Raw genomic sequence first — 19,022 nt, 5'->3', positions numbered from 1 at the left:
TGCGCCGTTATAACGTGTAACGTGCACCGTTATAACGTGTAACGTGCACCGTTATAGCGTGTAACGTGCACTGTTATAACGTACACCGTTATAGCGTGTAACGTGCGCCGTTATAACGTGTAACGTGCACCGTTATAACCTGTAACGTGCACCGTTATAGCGTGTAACGTGCACCGTTATAGCGTGTAACGTGCACCGTTATAGCGTGTAACGTGCACCGTTATAGCGTGTAACGTGCACCATCATAACGTGTAACGTGCACCGTCATAACGTGTAACGTGCACCGTCATAGCGTGTAACGAGCACCGTCATAACGTGTAACGTGCACCGTTATAGCGTGTAACGTGCACCGTTATGACGTGTAACGTGCACCGTTATGACGTGTAACGTGCGCCGTTATGACGTGTAACGTGCACCGTTATGACGTGTAACGAGCACCATCATAACATGTAACGTGCACCGTCACAGCGTGTAACGTGCACCGTTATAGCGCAGAACGAGGACCTTTCTAATGCAGTTTCTGGGCGGCCGACGGACAACTGCTTTACCTGAGTCTGCGCGGCACAGCGGTACAGTGCGCGACGCGATGTTACTCCGTGTGTGCGCGCGAGTGCGCAAATCGTCTATCTCGTCAAATATTATTGTCTTCTTTTTTTTTCACGGGGAATTATTTTGGCTTCACACGTTTTCCGTTTGGCGTGGCGCCTGTCCTAAAGGCGTCTACCGTGTTGCAAGAGCACTCACTGTCAGTGCTCAGGTGAGCATATGTGTGTGTACAGGTGTGTGTACAGGTGCGTGTACAGGTGTGTGTACAGGTGAGTGTACAGGTCAGTGTACAAGGGTGTGTACAGCTGAGTGTACAAGTGAGTGTACAGGTGTGTGTACAGGTGTGTGTACAGGTGCGTGTACAGGTGTGTGTACAGCTGTGTGTACAGGTGAGTGTACAGGTGTGTGTACAGGTGAGTGTACACGTGTGTGTACAGGTGAGTGTACAGGTCAGTGTACAAGTGAGTGTAAAAGTAAGTGTGTACAGGTAAGTTTACAGGTGAGTGTACAGCTGAATGTACAGGTCAGTGTACAGGTGAGTGCACGGGTGAGTGTACAGGTGAGTGGACAGGTGAGTGCACAGGTGTGTGTACAGGTGAGTGGACAGGTGAGTGTACAGGTGAGTGTACATGTTAGTGTACAGGTGAGTGTACAAGTGAGTTTACAGGTGATTGTACAGGTCAGTGTACAAGTGATTGTACAGGTGAGTGTACATGTGAGTGCACAATTGAGTGTACAGGTGAGTGTACATGTGAGTAGACAGGTGAGTGCACAGGTGAGTGTACAGCTGAGTGTACAAGTGTGTGTACAGGTGAGTGTACAGCTGAGTGTACAGGTCAGTGTACAGGTCAGTGTACAAGTGAGTGTACAAGTGAGTGTACAGGTGAGTGGACAGGTGAGTGTACAGGTGAGTGTACAGGTGAGTGGACAGGTGAGTGCACAAGTGAGTGTACAGGTGAGTGGACAGGTGAGTGCACAGGTGAGCGTACAGGTGAGTGTACATGTGAGTGCACAAGTGAGTGTACAGGTGAGTGTACATGTGAGTGTACAGGTCAGTGTACAGGTGAGTGTACAGGTGAGTGGACAGGTGAGTGCACAAGTGAGTGTACAGGTGAGTGGACAGGTGAGTGCACAGGTGAGTGCACAGGTGAGCGTACAGATGAGCGACCATCTCCCCATCCTCACCTCCCCCGTGCTTGTGTCCACTGTGAACTCGGTCCCAGCTCCTTCCCCCCACAGCTCATAGCGCACGGAGCCATCACCCTGGTCAGCCTCCAGGTGAACCTAGGGGGGCACAGGTACAGGTGAGTGTGTATTATGGGTGACAGGTGAGTGTATATTAGGAGGTACAGGTGTGTGTATTATGGGGTACAGGTGAGTATATTATGGGGTACAGGTGTGTGTATTATGGGTCACAGATCAGTATATTATGGGTCACAGGTGTGTGTATTATGGGTCACAGGTGAGTGTATATTAGGAGGTACAGGTGAGTGTATTATGGGTCACAGGTGTGTGTATTATGGGGTACAAGTGAGTGTATTATGGGGTACAGGTGTGTGTATTATGGGTCACAAGTGAGTGTATTATGGGTCACAGGTGAGTGTATTATGGGTAACAGGTGAGTGTATATTAGGAGGTACAGGTGTGTGTATTATGGGGTACAGGTGAGTATATTATGGGGTACAGGTGAGTGTATTATGGGTCACAGGTGAGTGTATTATGGGTCACAGGTGAGTGTGTTATGGGTCACAGGTATGTGTATATTAGGAGGTACAGGTGTGTGTATTATGGGGTACAGGTGAGTGTATTATGGGTCACAGGTGAGTGTATTATGGGTCACAGGTGAGTGTGTTATGGGTCACAGGTATGTGTATTATGGGTCACAAGTGAGTGTATTATGGGTCACAGGTGTGTGTATTATGGGTCACAGGTGAGTGTATTATGGGTCACAGGTGAGTGTATTATGGGTCACAGGTGAGTGTATTATGGGTCACAGGTGAGTGTATTATGGGTCACAGGTGAGTGTATTATGGGGTACAGGTGAGTGTATTATGCGACACAGGTGAGTGTATTATGCGGCACAGGTGTGTATATTATGGGTCACAGGTGTGTGTATTATGGAATCACAGGTGAGTGTATTATGGGTCACAGGTGAGTGTATTATGGGTCACAGGTGAGTGTCTTATGCGGCACAGGTGAGTGTATTATGGGTCACAGGTGTATATATTATGGGTCACAGGTGAGTGTATTATGCGGCACAGGTGTGTATATTATGGGTCACAGGTGTGTATATTATGGGGTACAGGTGTGTGTATTATGGGATCACAGGTGAGTGTATTATGGGTCACAGGTGAGTGTATTATGCGGCACAGTCGAGTGTATTATGGGTCACAGGTGTATATATTATGGGTCACAGGTGAGTGTATTATGGGGGACAGGTGTGTATATTATGGGTCACAGGTGAGTATATTATGGGTCACAGGTGAGTGTATTATGGGGTCACAGGTGAGTGTATTATGGGGTCACAGGTGAGTGTATTATGGGTCACAGGTGAGTGTATTATGCGGCACAGGTGTGTGGGTCTTAGGAGATATAGGGAGGTGAGTGTCGTGGTGAACGGGGAGGGGAGGGATGTGGGGAGTGAAGTGTCGAGGTTCTGCAGCCCTGACGATCAATGACAACTCCCATGTTGTGGACACTGTGCATCGGTGTGATGTCGGCGTTCATGTGTCCGGATGTCCAGGCAGATATGATAGTACTGTGTAGGAACCTCCTGGTGACACCACCACCAGCCCACAGGGGATTATTGTGTCCGTCCGTCTGTCGTGCATCCAAAAATGGGAGGGGTGGGGCTGGGTGGAGAGGGGAGGGTGGGGAGGGGCTGGGTGGGGAGGGAGGGGCCTGGTAGGGAGGGGAGAGTGGGGAGGGGCTGGGTGGGAGGGGTGGGGCTGGGTGGGGAGGGGCTGGTCACCCCGTGGTGCCCTCATAAAACTCAACGTTTAACCTACTCACGCCGGCTTGTGCCCGCCCTCACAGTCGGACATATTGTGCGGAATGCACCACGTGGTGCCGCCGTTGTTGTTGACCCCTGGCCACTGACCGAGCAACCCAACGTTCCCACCAGCTCCCTCCGCAGGAGAATGTGTTTTAATCGCAGCCTTCATAAATGTTGCAGGTCAATCGGGTGCAATTCTCCAGGGGAGTGGGTGGGAGACGACCTCTCTCTAGCGGTGGCCCACCTGCTCTGTGCTTTCAAGGCACCTTAAGCAAAACTAGAGTCGTGAATTCGAACGCAGGTGCGATCGTTAGAGATGCATGCTGCGAAAAATTGCCTCTTTCAGAAATGGACAATGAAAGACACGGCATACTGTAAGTGCGACTGTGTCCACGCAAACCCAATTTGTGGACCACGTAGAAAACCCACTGTTAAGGGGCCGTCCATAAATGACGTCACGCTCCTAGGGGGGGGAGGGGGTCAGACATTTGTGACCATGTGTGACGAGGAGGAGGGGGAAGTGGTTGAGAAATGTGACGTCACGTCAAAATGCGCAATTTTAATTAAATATAGAATTGTTATAACAACGCCAATTGTTATAACAACACTCCTACAACATCAGAGTGCAGCGCCACATTAAATACGCAACTACAGTGACAATAGTTTAAAGCGATTTGAAGCACGTTTACATTTGTGAAGATGTGTGACGTGGGGGGGGGGGTGGGGGTTTGAGTAATGTGACGTCACGTCAAAATTGCGCAACTTTAAATATAAACACAGACACAACACGTTCCACTTAATTAAATAGACTTTGTAATCGATGTGTTCTTCCTACAACATCAGAGTGCAGCGCCACGTTACATACGCAACTACAGTGACGATAGTTTAAAGCAATTTGAAGCATGTGTTTTATTTTATTTCTTAGGGGGGGGAGGAGCTTAGTGACGTCATATTTTAAGGGGGAGGGGGGGGCGGTCTGACTTTTTGTGACGCCGTGTGACGAAGGGGGGGTCGGGGGTCAAAAATCGCGTGACGTCATTTACGGACGGCCCCTAATAGGCTGTGCTCCCTCAATGGAGGAGGGGGTAGCAACGCAGTGCAACCTCTCTGCTCAAGCCCTCCAATTGTGCCGATGAGACCTCGACATCGGCATTCAGCTCCTGAACGCGAGGAGAGTCCCGCCTCTGAGCGCCATAGCGGCCTTCCTCGCTGTGTTGTAGATTATTGCACTGTCATCATAGCAGCTGGGAAAGGTACAACGCGCTGTTTCATGGGCGTCCAGCGGCGGTAGAGAAGGCCCTGCCCCCCCTTGCTCCTTAGGCTACATCCCTTTCTATTCGCATTCTATGGCCACGCAGATAGAAAAAATAATTATTTCGATTTAAAGCTTTCGTGACTGCAAGGATTCATCTTCTTTGGTTCTTTCGGTAAAGTCCCGTAGAATGAGAATAAAGTAATGAATTAATAAAATAACACAATAAAATTCTCACGACGTTTCGGCCACAACACAAGTGGCCTTCATCAGGTGAAGGGACGAGACTGTCTCAAGGACAGCGCTGGAGTGAGCTTGGCTGTGTTCGCTCCAGCGCTGTCCTCGAGATAGTCTCGTCCCTTCACCTGATGAAGGCCGCTTGTATTGTGGCCAAAACGTCGTGAGAATTTTATTGTGTTATTTTATTAATTCATTATTTTATTCTCATTCTACGTGACTTTACCGAAAGAACCAAAGAAGAAAAAATCATAATAACAATGAAGTAATACAAATGTAAATAAAAGTGAGTGAAAAATGAATAATAATAAATGTCATGACGTTTCGATCGCAACACAAGCGGTCGTTCCTGATGACTTTATTCTCATTTAGATTTTATTATTTTATTGTTATTATTTGTTTTCTTCCATCTCGGTGACTTTACCTAAAGAACCATAGAATCTGAATTCCTGCAATCACGAAAGTTTGAAGTAAAAAACCCATCCCTTCCTGTTTAGGCCCCGCCCTTTCCTGTTTAGGCCCCGCCCTTTCCTGTTTAAGCCCCGCCTATTCCCGTTTCAGCTTCATCCTTTTCATCGTAAGGAACCTGATGATGATCATCACCTGATGATGATTGCATGTGTTGCAGTCGAAACGTCGTGAGAATTTTACTGTTTTATATTTTTATTATTTTATTGTTTCCCTGCAGTCACGAAAGCTTTAAATCAAGAGATAATGAATGTTGATTACCCTATGATTAACCCAAACAGTAATGGCTATCCATTGTAATTTATACGCGTACATTGGCCCCTCCTCTCTCTCTGGCCTTCCTACCTGATCGACTCACAAGTGATGACATCACATTCATCCCTCTATTTAAGATCAAAACAGGAGGAGGATTTCTCCACAACTTTGACTGTTGCCTGATGATGTTGGTTGCTGTAACTACTGGCAAAAACGTCATCCTCGAATCGTAAATGTTGTGGGTGTACCCTCCAACACACCGGTGTTGCTGCACTAGTGACGAATCGGCATGCTTTGTTTTGTTCACGTGACAAACCTCACTAACTGGCTGTGCGTCGGGTGGTGGCGGGTTTAACGGCACATTGACATTCACGCGATATAATCCCCAAAAACCTCTATCATGGACATTACGGAGGGATGAGCTTGCTTGGGTGGTGTGGGGGATGGGGGCGTTGTGGAATGAAGGAGTGATCCGCCGCCAGATATGGCCGTGGTGGAGTGCGGGCAATATGGGTAGGAGCGCGGATGATCCACCACCACGACCACCACCACAGTCCCTCTCTGAAGGCAGCAACAGACTGCTTGGCGGAGGGACCACGCGACTTACCCGTCCGACTTTGATCGGCTCGGTGCCCGTGTATTCCTCCACCACGAAGAATTGGTTCCACACCCAGCTCCTCGGGATCCGCCTCCTGGGTCCGCCATCGTGGGTAGGCCCAACGCCTTCTTCCGGCACAGGCCCCGCCCCGTCAAAGGCAAACCCTGCCCATTTGCCCTGGGGGCCCGCCCACTTCCCGGTAGGCCACGCCCCATCGAGCGAAGGCTCCGCCCATTCCACGACAAGTCCCGCCCTCTTGCCGCCCTCCGGTTGGGTGGCCGCGGTCACGTGGGTCCCCGCAGCCAGCTCAACAGCCAATAGGAAGCAGCAGGGAAGGAGGTGCGTTATGGCCATTTCGGATATTGGTTAGAATGAAAAAAAAAATTTGTCGAATAAGGGATTTAGTTTGAGAAAAGTTTCAGGTGAGATGAAACGCCCTCGTTTCACGAGCCTAGCGATGGCTCGACATTTGTTTTTTGAACTTCCCGACTCCGGGGCGTGATTGGCTGTTGCAGTCAGAGGCGCTGCATTTCGTCAGGTTGAACTCCGTCGCAGGCCAAGCGGGCCACCTACAGGGAGCAGAAGAGAGAGGTTAGCGTTCAGGAGTCGAGCAGGAGTTGCTAAAGGTTAGGGGTCATCATAGGGATCCATTGTTTCATTGGGGTAGGGGTCGTGATAGGGGTACGGGTAAGGATAGTGATGTGGTAGGGGTTGCGATAGGGGTACAGTAAGGGTAGTGATGTGGTAGGGGTTGTGATAGGGGTGAAGTTAGTGATGTGGTAGGGGTTGTGATAGGGGTGAGGGTAGTGATGTGGTAGGGGTTGTGATAGGGGTACGGGTAAGGGTAGTGATGTGGTAGGGGTTGTGATAGGGGTACAGTAAGGGTAGTGATGTGGTAGGGGTTGTGATAGGGGTGAGGGTAGTAATGTGGTAGGGGTTGTGATAGGGGTAAGGGTAGTGATGTGGTAGGGGTTGTGATAGGGGTAAGGGTAGTGATGTGGTAGGGGTCGTGATAGGGGTAACGGTAGTGATGTGGTAGGGGTTGTGATAGGGGTACAGTAAGGGTAGTGATGTGGTAGGGGTCGTGATAGGGGTACGGGTAAGGGTAGTGATGTGGTAGGGGTTGTGATAGGGGTGAGGGTAGTGATGTGGTAGGGGTTGTGGTAGGGGTAAGGGTAGTGATGTGGTAGGGGTTGTGATAGGGGTAAGGGTAGTGATGTGGTAGGGGTTGTGGTAGGGGTAGGGATAGTGATGTGGTAGGGGTTGTGATAGGGGTACAGTAAGGGTAGTGATGTGGTAGGGGTTGTGATAGGAGTACGGGTAAGGGTAGTGATGTGGTAGGGGTTGTGATAGGGGTAAGGGTAGTGATGTGCTAGGGGTTGTGATAGGGGTACAGTAAGGGTAGTGATGTGGTAGGGGTTGTGATAGGGGTAAGGGTAGTGATGTGGTAGGGGTTGTGGTAGGGGTACAGTAAGGATAGTGATGGAATGGGGGTTGTGATAGGGGTAGGGGTTGTGGTAGGGGGTAGGGGTAAAGGTAGTGATGGGGTAAGGGTAGTGATAGGGGTAAGGGTAGTGATGTGGTAGGGGTTGTGATAGGGGTAGGGGTAAGGGTAGTGATGTGGTAGGGGTTGTGGTAGGGGTAAGGGTAGTGATGGAGTAAGGGTTGTGATAGGGGTAAAGGTAGTGATGTGGTAGGGGTTGTGGTAGGGGGTAGTCTCAAAAGCCATTAGTGGAAATTCCACATTCCTATGGCTGGGATACATCCTGAGGGTCATCCAGGCCACTTCCTGTGAGCAGCCCCCTGGGAGTATTCATAAACTCACACTCACCACTCACACTCACCACTCACACTCACCACTCACACTCACCACTCACACTCACCACCCATACTCACCACTCACACTCACCACTCACACTCACCACTCACACTCACCACCCATACTCACCACTCACACTCACCACTCACCACTCACCAATCACACTCACCACTCAAACTCACCACCCATACTCACCACGCATACTCACCACTCACACTCACCACTCACACTCACCACTCACACTCACCACCCATACTCACCACTCACACTCACCACTCACACTCACCACTCACACTCACCACCCATACTCACCACTCACACTCACCACCCATACTCACCACTCACACTCACCACTCACACTCACCACTCACACTCACCACCCATACTCACCACTCACACTCACCACTCACCACTCACCAATCACACTCACCACTCACACTCACCACTCACACTCACCACCCATACTCACCACTCACACTCACCACTCACACTCACACCACACTCACCACGCATACTCACCACCCACACTCACCACTCACACTCACCACTCAGACTCACCACTCACCACCCATACTCACCACTCACACGCACCACTCACACTCACCACCCACACTCACCACTCATACTCACCACGCATACTCACCACTCACACTCGCTATTCACACTCACCACTCACACTCACCACCCACACTCACCACTCACACTCACCACGCATACTCACCACTCACACTCACCACTCACACTCACCACTCACACTCACCACGCATACTTACCACTCACACTCACACCACACTCACCACGCATACTCACCACCCACACTCACCACTCACACTCACCACTCACACTCACCACCCATACTCACTACTCACACTCACCACTCATACTCACCACGCAAACTCACCACTCACACTCACCACTCACACTCACTATTCACACTCACCACTCACACTCACCACGCATACTCACCACTCACACACCACACTCACCACGCATACCCACCACTCACACTCACCACCCATACTCACCACTCACACTCACCACTCACACTCACACCACACTCACCACGCACACTCACCACTCACACTCACCACTCACACTCACCACTCACACTCACCACTCACCACCCATACTCACCACTCACACTCACCACTCACACCCCCCCTACTCAAGTACCACGTATGGTGGGAGGGGTAGTGTTAAGTGACGGGGATTAGTGGAACTCCTGGGCAAGCTACTCAAGTACCACGGATGGGGGAAGGGTGGGGGGTAGTGTCGGGTGAGAGTTGTATGGTAGACAACTTTTCACGACTGAAACACCCTAGTGATGGTGGTGGTGGTGTGTAAGGGTGGGAGTATTAGACCGGAGATACGGAGGACGTGAATGTAAAACCCTAAGGCAGCTGAAGTGTAAAGGCACGGATGTAGACATAAAATAAAACGTTCATAAATCGCGAGACGTCGTGTGATTCACTTTAATTTTGCCTGCGATTTCATTTGAATGTTATTTGTTTTAATTCCTGCACAAGTGTCTTCACCCGAGAGAACCAATGGGTATGGCGATTTCTGCAGTCACGAAAGCTTCAACTCTAGAAACGATTTAGGTTTCGTCGACCTGCCCGTAGCTCTTTGTCAGGAGCCACCTGCCCACCACAAATGTTAGCGGCTCATCGAGGTGGCTTTTCATCATCATTCATCATCATTCATCATCATCGTGTGGCAATGTATAGTACTCTAAATGTGGTGGGGTCGGGATCAAAGTGACCGATCCAATTGTAAACCAGGCGAGGTGGTCAACATCTCAAGCAGGGTAAGAGAGAGAGAGACACGCAAACTCCAAACACAGCAAGCGTTAGGGCCAGGATCGAACCCACGACCTCCTGTGTACCAGGCGAGGAGGTCAACATCTCATCGCAGGGAAAGAGAGAGAGAGAGACACGCAAACTCCAAACACAGCAAGCGTCAGGGCCAGGATCGAACCCACGACCTCCTGTGTACCAGGCGAGGTAGTCAACATCTCATCACAAATATACAGCAGGCGTCAGGGTAGGGATCGAACCCACGACCTCCTGTGTACCAGGCGAGGTAGTCAACATCTCATCACAAATACACAGCAGGCGTCAGGGTAGGGATCGAACCCACGACTTCCTGTGTACCATGCGAGGTAGTCAACATCTCATCACAAATATACAGCAGGCGTCAGGGTAGGGATCGAACCCACGACCTCCTGTGTACCAGGCGAGGTAGTCAACATCTCATCACAAATATACAGCAGGCGTCAGGGTAGGGATCAAACCCACGACCTCCTGTGTACCAGGCGAGGTAGTCAACATCTCATCACAAATATACAGCAGGCGACAGGGCCAGGATCGAACCCACGACCTCCTGTGTACCAGGCGAGGTAGTCAACATCTCCTGAAACGACTTTGGGGGCTCCGCAAGCTTCTCATCAGCACGAACCCTGCCAACGAAATGAGAGCGGTCCCCTTTCTGAAAAAATAAAGATGGGGATCACCAGGGCACCCTTACAAACCAGACAAAGATCCCCCGTATATCCTTCAGCAGGCTGTCGGGGCAAGTGCTGTTAGCGAGCAGCACCTAACACACAGACACACAGACAAAGTTCCCCCGTGTAGCTTTTAGCAGGCTGTTGGGGCAAGTGCTGTTAGCGAGAAACACCTAACACACAGACACACAGACAAAGATCCCCCGTGTAGCCTGTAGCAGGATGTTCGGGCAAGTGCTGTTAGCGAGCAGCACTTAACACACAGACACACAGACAAAGATCCCCCGTGTAGCCTGTAGCAGGCTGTTGGGGCAAGTGTTGTTAGCGAATAACACCTAACACACAGACACACAGACAAAGATCCCCCGTATAGCCTGTAGCAGGCTGTTGGGGCAAGGGCTGTTAGCGAGCAGTACCTAACACACAGACACACAGACAAAGATCCCCCGTGTAGCCTGTAGCAGGCTGTTGGGGCAAGTGCTGTTAGCGAGCAGCACCTAACACACAGACACACAGACAAAGTTCCCCCGTGTAGCCTGTAACAGGATGTTGGGGAAAGTGCTGTTAGCGAGTCGCAGCACCTAACACAGACACACAGACAAAGATCCCCCGTGTAGCCTGTAGCAGGCTGTTGGGGCAAGTGCTGTTAGCGATTCGCAGCACCTAACACACAGACAAAGTTCCCCCGTGTAGCCTGTAGCAGGCTGTAGGGGCAAGTTCTATTAGCGAGCAACACCTAACACACAGGCACACAGACAAAGTTCCCCCGTGTAGCCTGTAGCAGGCTGTAGGGGCAAGTGTTGTTAGCGAGCAGCACCTAACACACAGACACACAGACAAAGTTCCCCCGTGTAGCCTGTAGCAAAGTGTTGGGGCAAGTGCTGTTAGCGAGCAGCACCTAACACACAGACACACAGACAAAGATCCCCCGTGTAGCCTGTAGCAGGCTGTTGAGACAAGTGCTGTTAGCGAGCAGCACCTAACACACAGACACACAGACAAAGATCCCCCGTGTAGCCTATAACATGCTGTTGGGGCAAAGGCTGTTAGCGAGCAGCACCTAACACACAGACAAAGTTCCCCCGTGTAGCCTGTAGCAGGCTGTAGGGGCAAGTGCTGTTAGCGAGTCGCAGCACCTATGAATGTGCACTGCGGAACACGAGGGGATGGGTGGTTTAGCACCACGCCCGGCCGCCTAACCGGAGCGCCACCGCTCCCCACACAAACACAGACACCAGAAGCTCTCCGCTTCCTTTAAACAAAAACAAATTCCCGTCCGTTCAGGGCGCTCATCCCGTGTCCTTCCTGCGAATCTGTGCGTGCGTTTCCCGCACGTCACCACCACGTTCACTCACCACCACATTCACTCACTATGTTCACTCACTATGTTCACTCACCACGTTCACTCACCACCACGTTCACTCACTATGTTCACTCACCACCACGTTCACTCACCACACACTCACCACGTTCACTCACTATGTTCACTCACTATGTTCACTCACCACGTTCACTCACCACCACGTTCACTCACTATGTTCACTCACCACCACGTTCACTCACCACACACTCACCACGTTCACTCACCACAGCTCACCACACATTCACCCACCACGTTCACTCACCACCACGTTCACTCACCACCATATTCACTCACCACCATGTTCAATCACCACCACGTTCACTCACAACGTTCACTCACAACGTTCACTCACCACACACCATGTTCACTCACCACTATGTTCACTCACCACGTTCACTCACCACCACGTTCACTCATCATGTTCACTCACCACCACGTTCACTCACCACCACGTTCACTCACCACGTTTACTCACCACCATATTCACTCACCACCATGTTCACTCACCACCACGTTCACTCACAACGTTCATTCACAACGTTCACTCACCACACACCACGTTCACTCACCACACACCACGTTCACGCACCACCATGTTCACTCACCACGTTCACTCACCACCACGTTCACTCACCACACACTCACCACACACTCACCACACACTCACCACAACTCACCACACACAATACTCTTTGCACACCCTCTCCAAGAGTAATTATACCAGGTGCGCAAGTGATGGTGACCAGGGACTTAACACAGACTTACATAGAGACCCACAGACTCACACAGAGATCCATAGACTCACATAGAGATCCACAGACTTACATAGAGACACAGACTCACACAGCAATCCATAGACTCACAGAGAGACCCACAGACTCACACAGAGATCCATAGACTCACATAGAGACCACAGACTTACATAGAGACCCACAGACTCACACAGATCCATAGGCTCACATAGAAACCCACAGACTTACATAGAGACACAGACTCACACAGAGATCCATAGACTCACACAGAGATCCATAGACTCACATAGAGACACAGACTCACATAGAGACACACAGACTTACAGAGAGACTCACAGACTCACACAGAGATCAATAGACTCACATAGAGACCCACAGACTTACATAGAGATACAGACTCACACAGACACCCACAGACATACATAGAGACCCACATACTCACACAGAGATCCATAGACTTACATAGAGACCCACAGACTCACAAAGAGACACACAGACTTACATAGAGACTCACAGATTCACATAGAGACCCACAGACTCACACAGAGATCCACAGACTTACAAAGAGACCCACAGACTCACACAGAGACCCACAGACTCACACAGAGACCCACAGACTTACATAGAGACACACACTCACACAGAGATCCACAGACTTACATAGAAACCCACAGGCTCACACAGAGACCCACAGACTTACATAGAGACACACACTCACACAGAGATCCACAGACTTACATAGAGACCCACAGACTGACACAGAGATCCATAGACTCACATAGAGACCCACAGACTTAGATAGAGACACAGACTCACACAGAGATCCACAGGCTTACATAGATACACAGACTTACATAGAGACCCACAAACTCATACAGAGATCCACAGATTTACATAGAGACCCACAGACTCACATAGAGATCCATAGACTCACATAGAGACACACAGACTAACATAGAGAGACAGACTTACACAGACTCACACAGAGATCCCTAGACTCACATAGAGCCACAGAATTACATAGAGATCCACAGACTCTCATAGAGACCCATAGACTCACATAGAGACCCATAGACTTACATAGAGACCCACAGACTCACATAGAGTCACAGACTTACATAGATACACACACTCAGACAGAGATCCACAGACTTACATAGAGACCCACAGACTCACACAGAGATCCATAGACTCACATAAAGACCCACAGACTTACATAGAGACAGAGACTCACACAGAGACCCACAGACTCATATAGAGACTCACACAGAGAACCATAGACTCACACAGAGATCCAAAGACTCACAAAGAGACCCGCAGACTTACATAGAGACACAGACTCACACAGATACCCAGAGACTTATATAGAGACCCAAAGACTCACACAGAGATCCATAGACTCACACAGAGATCCATAGACTCACATATAGACCCACAGACTTACATAGAGACACAGACTCACACAGAGATCCACAGACTCACACAGAGATCCACAGACTTACATAAAGACTCACAGACTCACATATAACCAGAGACGTACATAGAGACTCACAGACTTACACAGAGATCCACAGACTTACATAGAGACCCACAGACTCACACAGAGACTCACAGACCTTCACAGAGATCCACAGACTTACATAGAGACCCACAGACTCACACAGAGACCCACAGACTAATACAGAGACCCACAGACTTTCATAGAGACATACACTCACACAGAGATCCACAGACTTACATAGAGACCCAAAGACCCACAAAGAGATCCATAGACTCACACAGAGATCTATAGACACATAGAGATACAGACTTACATAGAGACATAGACTCACACAGAGACCCACAGACTTATATAGAGACCCAAAGACTCACACAGAGATCCATAGACTCACACAGATATCCACAGACTTACATATAGACCCACAGACTCACATAGAGACACAGACTCACATAGAGATCCGCAGACTCACACAGAGATCCATAGACTCACATAGAGACCCACGGACTCACATAGAGATACAGACTTACATAGAGACACACACTCACACAGAGATCCACAGACTCAGAAAGCCATCCAAAGACTCACAAAGAGACCCACAGACTTACATAGAGACACAGACTCACACAGAGACCCACAGACTTATATAGAGACCCAAAGACTCACACAGAGATCCATAGACTCACACAGAGATCCATAGACTCACATATAGACCCACAGACTTACATGGATACACAGACTCACAAGGAGATCCACAGACTCACACAGAGATCCACAGACTTACATAGAGACACAGACTCACACAGGGATCCACATACTTACATAGAGACCCACAGACTCACACAGAGATCCATAGATACACATAGAGACCCACAGACTTACATAGAGACACAGACTTACATAGAGACTCACAGACTCATACAGAGATCCATAGACTCACACAGAGACCCACAGCCTTACATAGAGACCCACAGACTCACACAGAGATCTATAGACTCACAAAGAGACCCACAGACTTACATCGAGACACAGACTCACGCAGACTCACACAGAGACCATTGACACACATACAGCCACAGACTTACATAAAGAGATCCACAGACTTACACAGAGACCCACAGACTCACAAAGAGATCCATAGACTCACATAGAGACTCACAGACTTCCATAGAGACACAGACTCACACAGAGATCCACAGACTTACATAGATACACAGACTCACACAGAGACCCGGAGACTCACACAGAGACCCACAGACTTACATAGAGACACACACAAAGAGATCCACAGATTTACATAGTGACACACAGACTCACACAGAGATCCATAGACTCACATAGAGACCCACAGACTTACATAGAGACACAGACTCACACAGACTCACACAGAGATCCATAGACTCATATATAGCCACAGACTCACATAAAGCCCCACAGACTCACACAGAGACCCACAGACTCAAACAGAGATAGACAGACTTACATACAGACCCGCAGACTCACACAGAGACCCACAGACTCACACAGAGATCCACAGACTCACACAGAGATCCATAGACTCACATAGAGACACAGACTCACATAGAGACCCACAGACTCACACAGAGACCCACAGAATTACCTAGACCAACAGACTCACATAAAGACCCACAGACTCACACAGAGACCCACAGACACACACAGAGATCCATAGACTCACATAGAGACCCACAGACTTACATAGAGACTCAAGACTCACAAGAGATCCATAGATTCACATAGAGACCGACAGACTTACATAGAGACCCAGACTCACATAGAGATCTATAGACTTGCATAGAGACCTACAAACGTACATAGAGACACAGACTCACACAGAGATCCATAGACTCACATAGAGACTCACAGACTTACATAGAGACCCACACACTCACACAGAGACCCACAGACGCACACAGAGATCCACAGACTTACATAGAGACCGACAGACTCACACAGAGATGCATAGACTCACATAGAGACCAACAGGCTTACATAAAGACCCACAGACTCACACAGAGACCAACAGACGCACACAGATCCACAGATTTACATGGAGACCCACAGACTAACATAGAGAGACCAACTGACTCACACAGAGACCCACAGACTCACATAGAGACCCACAGACTTATATAGAGACCCACAAACTCACACAGAGACCCACAGACGCACACAGAGATCCACAGACTTACATGGAGACCCACAGACTCACACATAGATGCATAGACTCACATAGATACCCACAGACTTACACAGAGACCCACAGAATTACATAGAGACACAGACTCACACAAATATCCGTAGACTCACATAGAGACCCACAGACTCACACAGAGATCAATAAACTTACATAGAGGCTCACAGACTTACATAGAGAGCCACAGACTCACACATAGAGCCACAGACTTACATAGAGACCCACAGACTTACAGAGAGACCCACAGACTTACATCGAGACGCACAGACTTACGTAGAGAGACCCATGGACTTACAGAGACCCACAGACTCACAGAGAGACCGATTGACTCACATAGACACCCACAGACTTACATAGAGCCACATACTTACACAGCGATCCACAGACTCACACACAGACCCATAGACTTACATAGAGAGTCCCATATACAGTAATTACATATAGAAACATATACTTACATAGAGACCCATAGACTCACGTAAACTCACAAGGATCCACAGACTCTCACAGAGACCCATAGACTCACAGAACCCACAGACTCACACAGAAATCATAGACTCACAGAACCCACAGACTCACACAGAGACCCATAGACTCACAGCACCCACAGACTCACACAGAGACCCATAGACTCACAGAACCCACAGACTCACACAGAGACCCATAGACTCACAGGTCCCACAGACTCACACAGAGACCCATCGACTCACATAGAGACCCACAGACTTACATAGGAACCCATAGAGATACATAAACTCACAGAACCCACAGACTCACACAGAGACCCATAGACTCACAGAACCCATATGCTCACACAGAGACCCACAGAGTAAAATTAAGGCTAACGGACTTCCATTGAGGCAAAAACTTACACAGACACCCTTAGACACGTACCCATGGAATCAAACAGATCCGCTAACAGCACTTGCCACAACAGCCTGCTACAAGCTACACGGGGATCTTTGTCTGTGTGTCTGTTTGTGTGTGTGTCTGTGTGTCTGTGTGCGTCTGTGTGTGTGTGTCTGTGTGTGTGTCTGTGTGTATGTCTGTGTGTGTGTCTGTGTGTGTGTCTGTGTGTCTGTGTGTGTGTGTCTGTGTGTGTGTGTCTGTGTGTCTGTGTGTGTGTGTGTCTGTGTGTGTGCCTGTGTGTGTGCCTGTGTGTCTGTGTGTGTCTGTGTGTGTCTATGTGTGTGTCTGTGTGTGTGTCTGTGTGTGTGTGTATGTGTGTGTCTGTGTGTGTCTGTGTGTCTGTGTGTGTGTCTATGTGTGTGTGTCTGTCTGTGTGTGTCTGTGTGTCTGTGTGTGTGTCTATGTACCTGTGTGTGTGTCTATGTGTGTGTGTCTGTGTGTGTGTCTGTGTGTGTCTGTGTGTGTGTCTGTGTGCGTGTGTGTCTATGTACCTGTGATGCGCGTGGAGGAGCCGCTCCCGCTGAGCTGGAATCTGTCGCCTCCTCCTGCTGCTGCTGGGGACAAGCAGAGAGATGGGCGAGGTAGTGAGGGGAGAGAGTGGGCGGGGAGTGCGTGAGAGTGTGTGTGGGGGGGGGGGCTACGTGTGTGTGTGTGGGGGGGGATACGTGTGTGTGTGGGGGGATACGTGTGTGTGTGTGGAGGGGGGGGGATACGTGTGTGTGTGTTTGTGCGAGTGTGTGTTTGTGAGTGCACAGACTGTAACAACTACAGCGGCATCTCACTCCTCAGTGTGCCGGTAGATGTCAGGGCAAGGATTGTTCAACATCGCCTAGACAGGCACGCTGAGGAGAGGCTTGCGGAGCCCCAATGTGGTTTCAGGAAAGGGCAGTCCTGCACAGATGCCATATTTTCTGTCCGTCTGCTACAGCAGAGGTGTAGGGAATTCCAACAAGACCTACATCTCTGCTTTATTGACCTGGTCAAGGCCTATGATACCATCAGTAGGCCTGGGCTCTGGGTTGATCTTCGTGATTTCGGAGTCCCTGACCCACTGCTCACGATCATTAAGGACCTTCATGATGGTGAGCGGGCCTGGGTAAAACTACGTGGCTGGGAGTCGGAGCCATTCCCTGTACACCTTGGGGTGCGACAGGGATGTCCTCTGGCTCCCACGTTATTTAACATCTATTTTGACCACGTAGTTCGTGAAGCCTTCAATAGCTGTACCGGGGGAATCTCCATTTGGTACATATATAATGGTTAGGCTGATCAATGCCCTATTGCTCAACCACGTTATGTATGCCGATGATTTGGTAATAGATGCTCATTCAGAGGAGGCGTTGGAGACGCTGCTGCTGAGACTGGAGCGTGCCACTAAGAGATGGGGCCTTACCATCAGCCCACCAAAACTAAGCACCTGCCTGGGTATTTTGTACCATCGGACACTCCACCCCCACAACTCCCAGTTGGTGATGGGGCAGTTGTGGAGAGAGTGGAGATTTTCCCATACCTGGGCAGTGTGCTTATGACCGGCTCCAGTTTAACAGCAGAGGTCTCACTCCGAATCAATCGAGGGGCAATATATTTTCATCAGTTGCGTAACGCTGTG

General features: G+C 49.6%; 1 protein-coding gene across 1 annotated transcript in view; it reads right to left on the bottom strand.

Annotated features, from left to right (window-relative positions):
* LOC116957024 (cadherin-7-like) overlaps window positions 1–18,058 on the bottom strand; it is a 67,848-nt gene extending 49,790 nt beyond the window's left edge. Inside the window, exons 1-3 of the mRNA XM_032978938.2 lie at window positions 17,905–18,058; window positions 6,361–6,920; window positions 1,732–1,830 (exon numbers count right to left, since the gene is read on the bottom strand). Coding sequence (XP_032834829.2) covers window positions 1,732–1,830; window positions 6,361–6,705 — 444 coding nt within the window. The 5' untranslated portion in view covers window positions 6,706–6,920; window positions 17,905–18,058. The remainder of the gene's footprint in view (window positions 1–1,731; window positions 1,831–6,360; window positions 6,921–17,904) is intronic.
* Window positions 18,059–19,022: the final 964 nt, after the last annotated feature.

This window comes from Petromyzon marinus, chromosome 69 (genome assembly GCF_048934315.1).
Source record: "Petromyzon marinus isolate PM22_M1 ecotype Great Lakes invasive population chromosome 69, UKy_Petmar_22M1.pri1.0, whole genome shotgun sequence".
Taxonomy (NCBI): Eukaryota; Metazoa; Chordata; class Hyperoartia; order Petromyzontiformes; family Petromyzontidae; genus Petromyzon; species Petromyzon marinus.
The sequence above is the reverse complement of the archived record's forward strand: the minus strand, read 5'-3'. Positions and strand labels throughout refer to the sequence as shown.